Source organism: Setaria viridis, chromosome 5 (assembly GCF_005286985.2).
Source record: "Setaria viridis chromosome 5, Setaria_viridis_v4.0, whole genome shotgun sequence".
NCBI classification, from domain to species: Eukaryota; Viridiplantae; Streptophyta; class Magnoliopsida; order Poales; family Poaceae; genus Setaria; species Setaria viridis.
In genome coordinates this window covers 38,310,893-38,326,522 of record NC_048267.2, presented here as the reverse complement: position 1 = coordinate 38,326,522, position 15,630 = coordinate 38,310,893, and the positions used below count along the sequence as shown (strand labels likewise).

The window sequence follows — 15,630 nt, the reverse complement described above, 5'->3', positions numbered from 1 at the left end:
TTTTAGTTTCCTGTTCTTTATTCAAAATTTGATGCCTTCTACAACAATAAAATTTATCTCGTAAATCCACCACACTATCTTGTATAATAAAATTTCAAAGTTAGTTAAGAAAATTACACTTGAACAATAGTGATACTTAATTCTCATTATGACACACTCTGATATTCTACAGTAGGCATGATAGTGTATGACCATACATTTTTCAGGTTAGTCTTCCAGCTTTCAACACAAATGAAGTCCTCCAATGATCCAATCCCCTTCAATCATGCACTCTAAATGATACAAGATTCTTACTAAAACACACAATTTTACTAAAATTTATATGTATTATGAGTTGGCCACAGCATTATATCAGCTACATCATGCCATCATGGAAGCAATCAACATATGAGTAAGAAGTATCTAGTTATATTTTGGACATTAAAATTTTGAAACACCGAAAGGAATGGACAATAGAGCACTCTGACACTCACTTAGTTTCTTGCAGACTCAGACCAAGAGATGCAGATAGTGTCACGGTGTAGTTCACGCACTATTTTAATCCACATCCATAAAAGAAAAAACATCTACCTTGCAGAACTCATGATATACAAGAACCCTACAGAAAGATATGACTTTGGCATCATCGGGACTGGAATTTATATTGCAAATTCCCAGAAATAAGAGCATGTAATGATTCATTGTCAGTATTTGATATAACGGATGAGCGTCAGTATTTCATATAACAGATGAGCAGAATGATGTCCATGTGGACCAGCAGATTAAAAAGACAATTAGGATATCCATCCCATCACATTATTCATTTGAAGTGCCAAAACAAGGAAAGTAAACTCTCCACCTAACTTCATTTTGTTATGTATTCCAGCAGCAAAAAATAATACCTGAGAGACCATAGATCTCTTACTCTATTGAGGCAATGCTGCCTCCACCTCCTTCCACCCCTCATTATCCGGGAACTTCTCCTTCATCTTCTCAATAATCCCCTTTGCCTCATCGATCTTTGAGCTCCCAGCAAGCCCATTCACAAGCATCTTCATGGTCGAGAAGCATGGCACCCAATTCTTCGGTTCTATCTCATTGTATAATCCAAGCGCAGTATCAAAATCTCCACCACGACAAAGGAAATGAATGAGCATATAATAGAAGTTGCAATCCCCAACCAACCCTTTCATTCCCATCTCCTTGTACAGATGCTTTGCTTCTTCCAAATCCCCCTCCTTACAGAATCCATAAACCAAATGGTTGTAAGTCACCCAGCTTGGCTTTGTGCCCTTTTTCACCATCTCGTTCAATAACGCCTTCGCCTCACCACTCCGACCGAGTTTGCACAAACTCCTCACCCTCACATTGTACACTGGAAGTGTCTCGCCACAACCATGCTTCTTCATGAGCTCTATCACCTTCGCCACGTCATCAAACCGCTCCTCATTGTAGAAACCAGCGAGTGCAGTGGTAAATGTTCTGGCGTCCGGCTTCACACCCTTCTTGCACATTTCGTCGAACACCGAATAGAAGGACCTTATGGTGCCGGACTCGGCAAAGGATTTGATGATGGTGTTGAAGGTCTCGGTGTTGGGCTTCACACCGTGGGCGTCCGGGAACGTCTGGAAGATGCGGGCGGCCTCCGTGTGGTTCTTGGAGACAATGCACGCGAAGATGAGGGCGTTGAGGGAGCGGGTGGAGGGGGAGGACTGGAAAGTGGAAATGGCATCGGGGAGGAGGCCGGCCTGGCCGAAGAGCACGATGGCGTGGGGCGCGTGGCGCGGGGTGAGGACGGTGGAGGTGAGGTCGCGGAGGGTGTCCGGGGCGGAGGAGAGCTTCGACGCGGCGAGCGACAGCGCGACGCGGTCGATGTGGGTCTCCGGGGAGAGCGCGGCGGCGCGGCAGATGGAGAGGATCTGGTCGGGGGGCGGCGGCGGGGAGGACTTGAGGAGGGAGATGGCGAGGCGGGTCTTCTGCAGCGAGGAGAGGGGGGTGTTCGGGGAGGACGGGTTGAGGATGGAGCCCGGGGTGGGGGCCGCGGCGGTGGCGGCGGCCGTGGAGAGGCGGCGGCGGAGGAGGTGGCGAACGGCGGCGGCCATGGCGGCTTCGGGTTTAGGGTTTAGTTTAGAATTGGGGGAGAGTGATCAAACACTACTAGTGAAATTTCTTTTTGAGATCCTCGTCTGCGCACGGCCCCATCTGTCAGTGTCTCTGTTCAGATGACCGATCAAAAAACCCGCGATGCGGCGATAAAATTTAGATGTCTAGTTGGCTAAAATCGGTCCCGTTTTATGGGGAGCCAGAGCTAATTTTTAATCCATTTATTGATAAAAGTCTATTTCATCCTTAGAGGTGGAGAAGAAAATATGGTAAGATTCTATTGGCTTTTGCTATTTATATCTAAAATTAGCTCCTATTAGCTGAGTTTAGAGAGCTAATGAACTAAAATTTAGTTGGAAGGTTGGCTAATTTTTATCCCACTTTTAGTCCTACTGTTTGGATCATAGGGGCTAAAGTTTAGCCCGGATCCAAGGCCTAATTCCGAAGGCGGCGTCAATTGCAGCTGTGGTTGTCATGCGGCCGTGGGAAAACTTAGGGCGAGGACTCCTAAATTGGGTGTCTTTGGCATCGCTTTCCCGCGTGATTATTTGTTTGGGCCTCTGAAATGCCAGGAAAAGAAGATGGGGAGGATGAGCCTCGCCTTTGAGAGATGTAATCGCAATTCTTAATCGCGCTGTCACCCCTTCAGTCAGTGCTTCTCCAATATATCCGGTCCTTATCCAGTGGAGTATATGAAATCCAGTGGAGTATATGAAGTCGCCCTAATTCGTTCCAACGGTCATAGCAAATATTATTTGACGGGAGTACATTTTAAGTCTTTACCACGGTGAACTCTCACCTGTAACTGTAATGCTGATATAACCGAATTCTTGAACTTGTTAGAATTTTACTTTAATCAATATATTGTTGATGGATTCCCAATTTCCCACTGAACATTTTTTCCTCAGCATGTTCTTGCATATGTGTTCTACTGTTCAGGGAAGACATTTCTCAGTCAGGGGACCACTAGCAAAGAATTAATTATTATCTTGTTAATTTGCAGCCTCCTGCGAAGTATTGAGATTGGCCATATACAAGTTGCAGACAATATTTTCTATTTTTTCTTCAGAGTCTTAAGGTGAGTTGACATCTGCGGATGAAGAGGGGGGCAGATTTTACATGGTACTTGAATTTCCTGGTCTATCACCACTTTTCATTCAGCCAGCTTTGTTTATTCTATGATGGTAAACATGTAGCATCAGTTTAAAGTGCTAAACCTGTTATTCTCTTACTAAATCAGAGCCTCACTTGTGAACTAGTTAAACATAGTTCATCCCTGACCAGTAAAGAAAGAAGTGTGTCAAAAATTGACTTGAATTATATTAAACCACTTAGACGTAAGATGTTTTTAAAGTCAGCCTTCACGAATTGACTTCGCCAAGATTCAGTGGGAATTTGGGATTTGGGAGTCATACTGTGAAAGCTTTGCGTCTATCTGTTCGTCCACGTCCATTTGTCTACCCGGTTACCATTCAACCACTCAACCTTGTACTATTTTAAACAGGTTCAGCCAGTGATGGCAATACTGGAGGGTGTCAAGGGTTTGTGCCTTTGAGCTGCAATCATGGACTTTGAAGAGACGAGTAAGTTGTACTCAGTATGCCCAAATCAATCTATGCAGCTAGCTGTTCTTCAACTTAATCAATTATATGATACATTCTAAAAAAAATCAACAGTTATTGAAGATTGAGTATTTCTCAAGAACATGCAAAGTATTTTCATGTCTTTGCATTAAGTATGAAGAAACTTAGAAAAGTTGGTTTCGGTTACAATAACAGTCTTCCCTGAACGAGCAGCAACCAAATTTGATGGTTGGGGTAACCTTCAACAGGGGCAGCGCCGAAGGATCCTAGGGTGGTGCACATGCAACAAGGGAGAACGGGAAAAAAAATCAATAGTAGCTAGTTCATTCCACGATATAGAGCAGAATTGGATAGAAATTTAGTGACGCTGTGCACCACCATAACTTAGGCCATAGCTCCACCATTAAACTACAATGAAAAGAAACTATTATAAACAACTAGCTGAGAAAAGATTACCTAGCCACTAAACAACATAGGCGAGTGTGTTCTGCCTGCAACTACTGAACACCTTATTGGTTACTCCGGGAAAGGGAACCAGAAATTTGAAGAGAATTTGTTACAGGAGAAATTGCATGTGCGAAGATTTGCCAGGTGCTAACTATTACCAATCTTTTTATGAATAGTCAAAAGCTTTCTTCTTGATTGAAGTAATATACAATCACATTTTTCTGCTTTAAAGCTGTATGCTCTGCTAACTGGGGTTGCTTAGCTTCATCTGCTCAGGTAGTTGTGAAGGAAAAAACAGCAGAAGCAAATGCATGCAATCTCCGTGCTTCTGATTTGAACAAATACCTCCATCCCAAATTACTATTCGTTTTAGTTTTTCTAAGTACACAGCTTTTGCTATGTATCTAAACATACATATATCTAGATCCATAGCAAAAGCTATATCTAGAAAGCCAAAACGAATAATAACTTGGGACGGAGGGAGTATACTACATATTGTATTGAAGTTGATCCGTATGATAATGGTATTTGGCTATTTGTATCGGTAGTGCCACAAAGTAAGCTTGGTGGTGTTGGTACTTGGGCTTCGTTTGCTGTTGAAGTTTAAGAACTGCTGCTGTCCTAGCATGCAATGCATTCGGAAAAAGAAAGGCAGGTTCCCGTTTCATAAAATAGCAGAATTTAACACACTTGTCTGAACAGCATACACTCAGATCCCTTCCAATTCACAGGCATAGCTGCACCACAAGCTTACACAGTGCACTAGTTTAAAAAGCTATATCTGAGTCAAAATTCAGCATCAAAATTAGCACCCCTTGGCCCTTGCCTACCAAATCTTCAAAGTAAACGTGCACACCAACCATCATCCATCAACCAATCCACACGACAGCATAGTACGGTAGCTTAGCGGGCCGGATCTCTCCTCCCTCCACATGCGCACGTCCTCCTCGCTCCCACATGCGCACGCCCCTGCCTCGCGCGTCGCTCAGCCGACGCAGTGACGTGCCGCGGAGCACAGGTTGCACCGGTCTTCGAGCTTATATAGCATCGTCTCCACTCTCCACAGCTGCCAATCCATTGCGCTACGACTAGCTACGAGGTAATCGGCCATGGCCTCGATGTCCCAGTTGATCGCTAGGCCTGCCACCTTCTCTCTATCCTCTCCGAGAACGCGCTCCGGCCTAAGGCCACGCCGCGCCACCGTCCACCGCGTCCCGTGTGCATCGTCAAGAGGCGAAGAACGCTCAGAGCCAGACGCCCCGAAGCACGACCGCCGCGACGTCCTCCTCGGCCTCGGCGCGCTCGGCGCCAGCGCCACCCTCATGTCCGCGCGCCGCGCCGGCGCCGACCCCGTCGCGACGCCCGACATCTCCACCTGCGGCCCGGCGGACCTCCCGCCGGGCGCCAACGTAGTGACGTGCTGCCCGCCGCCGTCCGCCGCGCTGCCGGTGGACTTCACCCCGCCAGACGCCGCGTCGTCGCCGCTCCGCAGGCGCCCCGCCGCGCACTCGGTCACCGCGGACTACGTCGCCAGGCTCAACGCCGGGATCGCGGCCATGAAGGCGCTCCCCGCCGGCGACCCGCGCAGCTTCGCGGCGCAGGCGAGCGTGCACTGCGCCTACTGCGACGGGTCGTACAGCCCCAACGGGTTCCCCCGGGTGGAGCTCCAGGTGCACAACTCGTGGCTCTTCTTCCCCTTCCACAGGTGCTACCTCTACTTCTTCGAGCGGATCCTGGGCAGCCTCATCGGTGACCCCAGCTTCGCCATCCCGTTCTGGAACTGGGACGCGCCGGACGGGATGCGCATGCCGGCCATGTACGCCGACCAGTCCTCGCAGCTCTTCGATCCGCGGCGCGACGGGCGGCACGCGCCGCCGAAGCTGATCGACCTCGACTACAACGGGAGCGAACGGCGATTCACTGACAACCAGCAGATCGATCGCAACCTTCGAGTCATGTACCGTCAGGTAGGTACACATACGTGTGGTAACATATGAAACTGACAAAAAAAGATGACCTCACCGGCATCTCGTCAGATGGTAAAGCTGATCGGATTTGTTGACGTGCATGGCAACATCGATGGCCAGATGGTATCGCTGAGCCCGACTCCGTCGCTCTTCTTCGGCGGCGCGTACCGCGCCGGCGACGACCCGAACCAGGGGCCGGGGCCGGTGGAGAACATCCCGCACGGCCCGGTGCACATCTGGTGCGGCGACCCGAGCCAGCCGTCCCGCGAGGACATGGGCAACTTCTACTCGGCCGGGAGCGACCCGCTCTTCTACGCGCACCACGCCAACATCGACCGCATGTGGACCGTCTGGAAGGGCCTCGACGACGTGCGGCGCCGCCGCACCGACCTCGCCGACCCGGACTGGCTCGACGCCTCCTTCCTCTTCTACGACGAGACACCCAAGCTCGTGCGCATCCGCGTGCGCGACGTGCTCGACACCGGCGCGCTGGGGTACCAGTACCAGGACGTTCCGATGCCGTGGAGGGCAGCCAGGCCGACCGTGACGGCGGCGGCGGCGACGCGGAGGGCGGACTCGCTCCTCACGCCCGCGGCTCAGGCCGCCAGCGCCGCGAAGAAGGCGCGCAAGTTCCCCGTCACGCTGGACGAGGCGATGAGCGTGACGGTGAAGAGGCCGGTCGCGGCAAGGAGGAGCGAGGCGGAGAAGGCGTCCGAGGAGGAGGTGCTCGTCGTCGACGGCATCGAGGTGGACCGGGACGTGGCCGCCAAGTTCGACGTGTTCGTGAACGCCGAGGACCACGGCGCGGTGGGCTCCGGCGGGCGGGAGCTCGCGGGGAGCTTCGTAAACGTGCCGCACCGGCACGCGCACGGGCACGGGCGCGGCAAGAAGGGGGGAGGAATCAAGACCACGCTGCGGCTCGCGCTGAACGAGCAGCTCGAGGACCTCGAGGCCGAAGATGACGAAAGCGTGGAGGTGACCCTCGTGCCGCGGCAAGGCAGGGGCAAGGTGAAGGTCGGAAGCGTCAGGATTGAGCTCGTGCGTTGATCGGTTTCCGGCCTCATTCGCACTAGCTTGTACTCCTAACAACAGAATGCCTGAAAATCTCATTTCAGATGCAAAATAATAGGCAGTTTTTAACCCCGAACTAGTTCAATAATAAGCAGAGTTGCAGGCGGCATTGCTTGTGAGTTGTGATGCGTCTGCCTTTGCTTTGGCATTCCTGGGTTTGTACGAAACTGTGAAGTGCATGTGTTAGCTCGAATAGCTAACAACATTGCTGCATACTTACTCCGTATACCGGCATGCAATGCAAGATAGGCATGAAAATTGAAATAGTCAGCTAAAAGTGGATTATCCGACAGTGCAGTGGCATGGGCCGTTGACAATTGATATTCATACCAATGGTGCACGGCAAGAGCAGCCACTTCAGCCACGGATAGGAAGGGCTTGAGGACGTTGATCATTCTCGTGTGCTGGGAACTCTTGAAGGAGAGAAATGCAAGAGTTTTCGACCACAAGTAGATGACGAGTTCGCAAACTATTGCTAAGATCAAAGACGCGGCATCAACTTGGATCATGGTCGGGGGCAAAGCACCTGTTCAATCGCAGGCACGCCCCTTGAGTGGATTTGTGTTGTGGGTGTTTTCACTTGTTTTTTTGAGTTACGGCTTTCAGCTCCACTTTTTTCAGAGGCGCGGAGCTTTGTATAGTTCCTTTGTTCTTCGCTTGTCCAGCCTTTCTCCTTTTTAGTACAACAGGCAGCTCTCCTCACGGTTCGTTTTAAAAAAACTACATGGTTCGGTGCTGGTACTTGGAGTACTGAGAAAGGGGACGAGTTCCTACTTCCTAGCCTCCGGAAAGTTCAGACTCCACTGAAATCAGCAATCCTCTGCTTTATCTCTCTCGGGAATACTCTGCTGTTGTTCCCAAAATTACTGAACCATGACTCCTTGAGCAAGATTAGAACTACAACATCACAATTCACAACACAGATTATCCTTCTTGAACACTATAAATATATGGTTATCCCCTGCTCTGTGACATAAGATAGCTAATGCCGTTATCATTGAGTCATTGCTGAGTGATTTGTGCCGACAGCAAACTCAACTTTGCGCAGCATTATTGCTGCTGAGAATCAGCATCAGTCAAGATAACTCCTTGAACGATGTTACATCCTGCCTACGTGGTGTTCGTTACAAAATAAGATCGAGAGAGCAGATAGCTCTACCAAAAGAAGATCCATTACCTATGGTCACCTCTCCTTCGTTTCGTCGTCTGCCCTTACCTCAGAAACCACGCGGCCCACGCTTGCGACAGGAGGCCTGCTGCTCTTCTCCCTCGGCTGCTCGGTTTGCATGCCTTCCGGAGGATAGTATGCCGGGTCGGCGAGAAACGAGAGCGCCGCGACCACGTCGCTGATCCCCGGCCGGCTGGCCGCGTCCTCCTGCAAGCACATGGACGCCACGGCGAGCGCCTGGTACAGCCCCTTCACGGGGTACCTCCTGCCCAGCAACGGGTCGGCCAGCTTCATGAACCTCTTCTTGTCTCTCAACAGAGGCGACGCCTGCACGTTCATCACAAAAGAAGAAAACGTCAATTAAGGCGCGTGTTTTTGGCATCGCGCAACATGAGATGCTGGGATTATTTTTGTGGAACGAGCAGGAACTGACCCAGTGCACGAGGACCTGCTCCTCGGACGGCCGGGAGATGTCGATGGCGCGGCGGCCGGTGATGAGCTCGAGCAGCACCACGCCGAAGCTGTAGATGTCGGACATCTTGGTGAGCTTGCCGGTCATGGCGTACTCGGGTGCGCAGTAGCCGTACGTGCCCATGACCCTGGTGCTGACGTGGCTCTGGTCGCCCATGGGGCCCAGCTTGGCGAGCCCGAAATCGGAGAGCTTGGCGTTGAAGTCCCTATCCAGGAGGATGTTGGACGCCTTGAGGTCGCGGTAGATCACCGGCGGGTTGGCCACCTCGTGCAGGTACTCGATGCCCTTGGCGGCGCCGACGGCGATCTGCATCCGCGTGTGCCACGGCAGAGGCTTCCAGTTCGGGGGAAGGTCCAGGAGGTGGTCCTCCAGGGATCCCTTGGGCATGTACTCGTAGACCAGGATCCGCTGGTTGGAGTCGGTGCAGTAGCCGAGGAGTTTCACGAGGTTGGGGTGGTGCAGGAGGCTCAGCATCAGCACCTCGACCAGGAACTCGCGGTTGCCCTGGAACCCGTCCCTGTCCAGCTGCTTCACGGCGATGACTTCCTTGGTGTCCTCGAGCCGGCCTTTGTACACCCGGCCAAAGCCGCCCTCTCCGAGCAGGTTCTTCTCGCTGAACCCGCTGGTCGCGGCGTCCAGCTGGCTGAACGTCAGCGCCCGGCTGGGCATGTTCTGGTTGCCGCCCCGGAGGATCTCCTCCGCTGCGTTCACGTTCTTGGAAACGTCTGCAGCACAGGAATTAACGGCGCGTTAGCCATCGTCCCTGCGTGTGGCAGGCTGACCACCTGCAGAGCTAAATTGTCGATCGATCATCTTACCGGACTTGGCCGAGATGTTGTTCACAAGGTCCGCGAGCTCGCCGCCGTCGCCGCCCTCCTTCGTCTTGGGCTTCCTCTTCCTCCAGAACCTCCGCTTCCTCCACCTCTTCTTCTTGCTATCCGGCGCGGAAGAAGTCGACGTCGACGCCGGCGCGGACGTTGACGTCTCTTCGTTGCCACGGACACTACACGCGGGGCCGGAGGCGGACGACGTGCCGCAGCACGCGGCCGCGCTGCGCAGGAGGTTCTTGCCGTTGCTGCATCTCTTCGCGGCCGACGAGAGCATACCCATAGCGGGATCGACGCGGGAGGGTGGGGGCACCCTCGGGTCGATCCGCGCGGGGAGGGTGGCCGGATTTCTTGGGCATACTTCTACACCGACGAGGGCCGGAACCAGTGGACGGGAATCGTGCTGCTTCGTTCTTTTCCTGGAGGGTGAGGTTGGAAGGCGCGAGCCAAATTTGGCAAGTGCTCTTCGTTGTCCGTTCCGGTGAGAACTCTGTCGCCTAAATTTTGCAGAGTTCTTCTTACGGCTTTTTATTTGACTTGGAATGGGGAATAGTGGTACTTCTCCGTCAACTCAAAAGCACATTCGATGCCCCGCATACGGTTAGCTCATCCTCCGCACATCATCGACGAAAACACTAAAAAATCATGCAAAACTACATCCATAGGCTTTAGTTCTCGGAGCATCTCCAGCAGCTAGAGATGGTTCTAACACTAAAGACATCCCTCGTTGTTTCCAATCATCCTAAAATTTCTCAATTATCTAATAAAACATCTCTAAGATCGCCTCTTGCAACTTTTAATTAATGTTTACATGTGTGTAGAATAGGGTAAGAGTCAGAGAAGAGTTATGAACGATTATATCAGCATGGTTATGGTTAACCAGTGTGTTCGTTTCAGTTACTGCTGCGGCTGTTGCTGCCGCTTTTAGTTCGGTGCTACAGTACTTTTGTATAGGTAGGATGCAGCTGCAGCCGCAGCAATAGCTCAAGCGAGCAGAGCCAACATATTTGTTTTCTTTCTACCTCCGGAAGATATTGTTCTTATAGCCTCCAATACCAATACTATCATAAATATAATGCTATTTTTCTTAGCTTCCATGAGCGCCACAAAGCTGCCACAAAAGAAAATGTGCTAAAAATAATAAATTTCCTTGATAAGAACTATAAAGGTATCTATTTTTTTTTAAAAAAAGAAAATGTGCTAAAAATAATAAATTTCCTTGATAAGAACTATAAAGGTATCTAATTTTTTTTAAAAAAAGAATGCTTAAGCTATCTACTAGCAACACCCTGCAAGTTGTGAACAAACTAGCCGAAGTAGCTCAAGATGGCACGATGAGTTGCTACTTTTGTTGTACTATTGATGCTTTGACACAAAAATATCTAAAAGCAGCGGTATAATTGAAGTTTATCAAAGTAAAATCTACATTTTTTTTACAAAGAGATTATACAAAAATATTAGTCTAGAAACACAATATATTCACATGTACTACTAACACATATGAGATTTATAAGCTAGACGTATGAGATTTATAAATTTCGGTGAGATATCTTGTTTAAGTGTGGGAGGTGGGTGTAGCTTATGTCACTAGTAGAAGGTTTGGAATATTGTGGTAGCCATGGCTAGTAGTGGTGACGACTGTTAAATGAATTGCAAAATTAAGTTGTTCGCGTATGGTAGATGGTGGAGATAGCAATCGTCAAAATGGAAGGAAGGGGACATGGAACGGGCAAGGAAGCTAGAAATGAAGCGGATGAGTGTGAAAAAGTCAAAGGTCGCTGATTTGAATGCTTGGTTAGGGAATAATGCTACTAAGTGTATCCTCTGCTATTTTATTTTGAGAGTACCCGTTCTAAAATTGGAAAAAAATCTCTTATTAACCATTTTGCAACATTTAGGCCCCTTTTGGTAGGACTTCTCAACCGGCTTCACCACCGGCTTCTTGAGAAGCCCTACCAAACGGTGATGAACGAAACGGCTTCATACCTGAAGCTCCGGAAATCTCGCTGAGAGGAGCCAGGAGAGGGAGGAGGAGCCCAAAAAAGGGGCTCCCCGCGGCTTCGTCCCCTTCGTGGGGCCAAAATCCCCATCTTGGCCATGGGTGCACGGGGTCGGAGGATGGCACGGGCGCGGGCGCAGGGAGGCCGGAGGACGGCCGGCGGCGGCGGGCGCGGGGCGGAGGTGGCCGGCGGCGCATGCTGGAGCGTAGGGCGAGCGGATAAGGCAAGCGGTGAAAAAAAGGATGCAAGCGGATGCTAGCGTAGGGGGTGGCGTTGCGTGAAGAAAGAGAGATAAAGAAATGAAGGAAAGAGGAAAAAAAGGAACGGAGAAAAAGGAAAAAGGAAAAAAAAGAAAGAGCATTATGGACATTTCACATTTTTATCCATGTTACCCATATAGGAGAAATTATTTTGCCAAATGTTTTTGCATCCAGACAAGCTGAAGAAAAAAAACTGCTCCATCGAAAAATCCACAGCCGCGGGCCGCCAAACAAGCCCTTAGAGCTACACGATCCAATTTTGCTTTCTCAAAAACCCCGAGTCCAGTCCAAACCCCCGTCGCAAGAAGGTCTCCTCCTCCACTCCGGCCGCCGAGGCCGCTCCACTGCAATGCTCCGGGATCCACGGCCATGGCCTTCCTCAAGACCCTGAACCCTCTCATACGCAGGAGCACCACCCCGATCTCAAACCCCAGGCCCCTCCTCTCCCTCCACACCTTCCTCGCCTCATCCTCCCCAACCACCATCAGCCCCGCCGCCGCCTCCCCCGCAGCCGCCCCCTTCGCCGGCGCGGCGCACACCCACGTCCCCATCCGGTCCGGGGGCCCGCTGTTCCTCTCGTCGCCACCATGGATGCTCTCGCAGTCCGCGACGCCGCTCACGGCCGCGGCTGCCGCCCTTCGCGCCAAGCTCCGCAGGGCCCAGGCCCTCGCCGGCGGCCGCGCGCAGGCCGTCGCAGACGCCGTGCGGTGGGACCACAGGCGGATCTCCGGGGGCGGGGCGGAGGACGCGCCGTCTGCGGGGATTGTGGGAGGTGGAGGTGAGAGGTTTCTGAATGCGCCCAATTTGGTGTCGATTGGACGCATGGTGTCAGGGCCGGTCATTGGATGGTGAGTGTTCATTCTGTGTTTACTTTCAGCTAGAGCTGTACTGTTAATAGATTGACTAGAGATTTCACCGTGGACAGTTGGACTGGAGCTAAGAGAGTTCAAATTTGAAAATACATAATAAATAACCATGATCTACTGGTTCCCAGCTTGCCTCTATTGATGGAACATCTCACATTTTAATTGTTTCATTGTAGTCGATGGTGTATAAGTATCATGATCAGAAAAGGCAACAAATGCTTCTGAATGATGATACTTACTGTTAAGCTTGTTTGGCTTTTCTTTAGTGGATAAATTTCAAGTTTAGTTCCCCGATGCATGTGGCCAAGTTAATTTTGGATATACGGATTGATATTTGTGTTTAGGAGGGTGTAAGAGGATACAGAGCAACAATTTGAATCAGGATATTCTCTAAAGAAAATGAGCCAGGTATCTGGTCACCGAGGCCTACACACGTTATCAAATGTTTGGGCATGAGAATTGGGGTGTTTTGAAGTTGAAATATGTTAACTAAATGAACCATTCTCAATGTCATGTATGGTCATATAGTATGTGTTTGAGTTTGACTGATCAAGTTTGCACATGTCAGGAAGGAGCCCTGAAGTTCGGGTGTTTTGTGTTTGCATGTAAAGCGATCGTTCATAATGCAAATGGCTCATCTTGTGTGTAATGTGCGGCAAGTTAGAATCAGGCAATCAGCTGCATCTTTTGCTTATTGCTTCAACATGACTTGAATTCTTGAAGACATATTCTAGTTGTAGAATCATTAATCTCTATGCTTAACTGTACCATCACACCATCTGTTTGTTAGCTTTTGTGTCCATCTTCCGGATCTTTGTGAAAATCAAATTAGTTCATTTTGTATGTTTGAAGGGTGGTTGACGATTTGCTCATCCTCCTTTCGTTATAGGGTATCCTAGCATGCCAATATGAAAGCACTGTTATAAAGATCTTCATCTTTAATTCTGTTTTTTCATTTGTTCTGTATTTGCAGTTTTACTGTTCTCAGTGTTTCATCATGCCTTCTATGCTACACATTATTGTTTTAATTCTTGTCTGCGATTCTATTTTTGTTCTAATGAACTCCATGTACTTTAGGATGATTGTGAATGAATGGTATCTTCCTGCCTTTGCCACATTGGCTGTCTCTGGTGCAAGTGATTGGGTAAGAATTTCATGTTTCAGTATCATGAAAATGCATTAGAATTTTTCTCATTCCTTCAGTTTTCTTGTTTGAACATAGTTGGATGGCTTTTTAGCAAGGAAGATGGGCATCGATTCTGTCTTCGGATCATATTTGGACCCTCTGGCTGACAAGGTTCAAACCGACACTTTCTAGCTTTATTTATATATTATCTGTGCTGCTAAAATGATTTGCAATTTCTGTGGTGTTGCTTAGGTTTTGATTGGCTGTGTTGCTGTAGCCATGGTTCAAAAAGAGCTCTTACATCGTGAGTAGATCAACAAGCAGCAATATGTTTGTTTTGTAACACAAACTTCTTATAGTAAAATAGCTCATATTTTTTTACACCATATTTGTATTTATGTGAAGGTTCTGATTTTAACTAATATAGTAACTTGTATACCACTTTTTTTGCTTGAAGCGGGTCTTGTTGGTCTGGTTGTTATGAGAGACTTGCTCCTTGTGGGTGGCGCTTTCTACAAACGGGCTTCTAGTCTGGGATGGAAGGTACTGTTAGAAATGCAAGTATATTGTGGCTGGTTTACAATTAAGCTGAATGTTCTTTACCATTCTTGTGCCAGTGGAACAGTTGGTCAGAATATGTTAACTTGGATGCGATTCATCGTGAAAAGGTCGAACCTCTGTTCATCAGCAAGGTATGGGGTTCATATAGCATTTGATCTTGAGAGCTTATTGGCCCATCTGTGGAAGCATGATAATAATTGTTGGTTGCAGGTAAACACAGTATTCCAGTTAATGTTGGTTGCAGCTGCACTTCTGCAACCAGAGTTTGGCACGGAGGAGACGCAAAATTACATTACACTACTGAGGTGATCCCTTTTCCATATTCCAACTGTTGTTTCTCTGTCCCTGTCTTTTGGTGCTTGCATGCAATCTTATGTGAGGGTGAACTAATTGGCTATTGGTTTACCTGGTGGCTGGTGCAATTAAGTAGTAGCTCCGAGACGAGCATTTGTTCAGTAAATCTGGTATATTTACAATTTCTGACCCACAATAAATACTGAAGCAGAAACAATAAATACTAAAGCAGAAGAACACTTGAATCTGGATACGTGACACTTGTTAAAAAGATGCAGCAACAGAGGTCTAATGAGCATTATGCTGAGAAAATGATGTTTATGTATTTTGCAATGTTTTTTATGCTAAATAATTTTTTTGCCTGCTGCAGTTGGCTTGTAGCTACTACAACAATCACTTCCACGATAGGCTATGGGGTGAAATACTACCGGATCAAACCAAGGAGTCCATGACTGTTGCTGCATGCACTTGTTTCATGGATGAATTTGTCGCTGATGATGAGGACAGGCATCCAGTGACTACTGACTTGTATCAGGCATGCATCAAGTCTTAAGCTGTGCAAACTTCCCATTTTACACATGCAAGACTGAGTCTTGTAACCACCTCCACTCCCATGGCTTCTCTGAAAGTCAAATATTTTGGGCAAAAATTGGAGGAAGAAGTGAAGGACCAGTGCAGGATTTGTACATTATTAGACCTTGTGCCTCTCTCCTGTAGCTGTTAAGTTTTCTTGCTTGCTACTTTCCCCCTAGTTTCAGCCTAGAGTGCTCATCGAAAACCAGTAGAATCTCTGCTTTGCTTTGGCCAAACACCTCAGTTCTGTTGCCACCTTGCCGGTGTACATATGTACTTCAGAATATTTTAACTTACTAGGATCATACCCGTGCGTTGCTACGGGCAACAAAA

General features: G+C 48.9%; 3 protein-coding genes across 3 annotated transcripts; 2 read left to right on the top strand and 1 right to left on the bottom strand.

The window, feature by feature from the left end:
• Positions 1-1,429: 1,429 nt before the first annotated feature.
• LOC117858248 (probable serine/threonine-protein kinase PBL23) lies at positions 1,430-9,482 on the bottom strand. Its single transcript, XM_034741284.2, has 3 exons — positions 8,752-9,482; positions 8,458-8,645; positions 1,430-2,060 (listed from the first exon to the last, which is right to left on the bottom strand). The coding sequence occupies exons 1-3, from the start codon at positions 9,457-9,459 to the stop codon at positions 1,580-1,582; spliced, it is 1,377 nt and encodes a 458-aa protein (XP_034597175.2). The 5' UTR covers positions 9,460-9,482; the 3' UTR covers positions 1,430-1,579.
• LOC117856515 (polyphenol oxidase, chloroplastic) lies at positions 5,222-8,176 on the top strand. The gene is made up of 2 exons (XM_034738860.2): positions 5,222-6,079; positions 6,200-8,176. Exons 1-2 carry the CDS (start codon positions 5,222-5,224, stop codon positions 7,124-7,126), a joined length of 1,785 nt encoding a protein of 594 aa, XP_034594751.1. The 3' UTR covers positions 7,127-8,176.
• A 2,655-nt stretch (positions 9,483-12,137) lies between the features above and the next one.
• Positions 12,138-15,630, top strand: LOC117854559 (CDP-diacylglycerol--glycerol-3-phosphate 3-phosphatidyltransferase 1, chloroplastic). Its single transcript, XM_034736787.2, has 8 exons — positions 12,138-12,725; positions 13,821-13,887; positions 13,966-14,040; positions 14,122-14,173; positions 14,327-14,412; positions 14,487-14,561; positions 14,641-14,735; positions 15,095-15,630. The coding sequence occupies exons 1-8, from the start codon at positions 12,247-12,249 to the stop codon at positions 15,174-15,176; spliced, it is 1,011 nt and encodes a 336-aa protein (XP_034592678.1). The 5' UTR covers positions 12,138-12,246; the 3' UTR covers positions 15,177-15,630.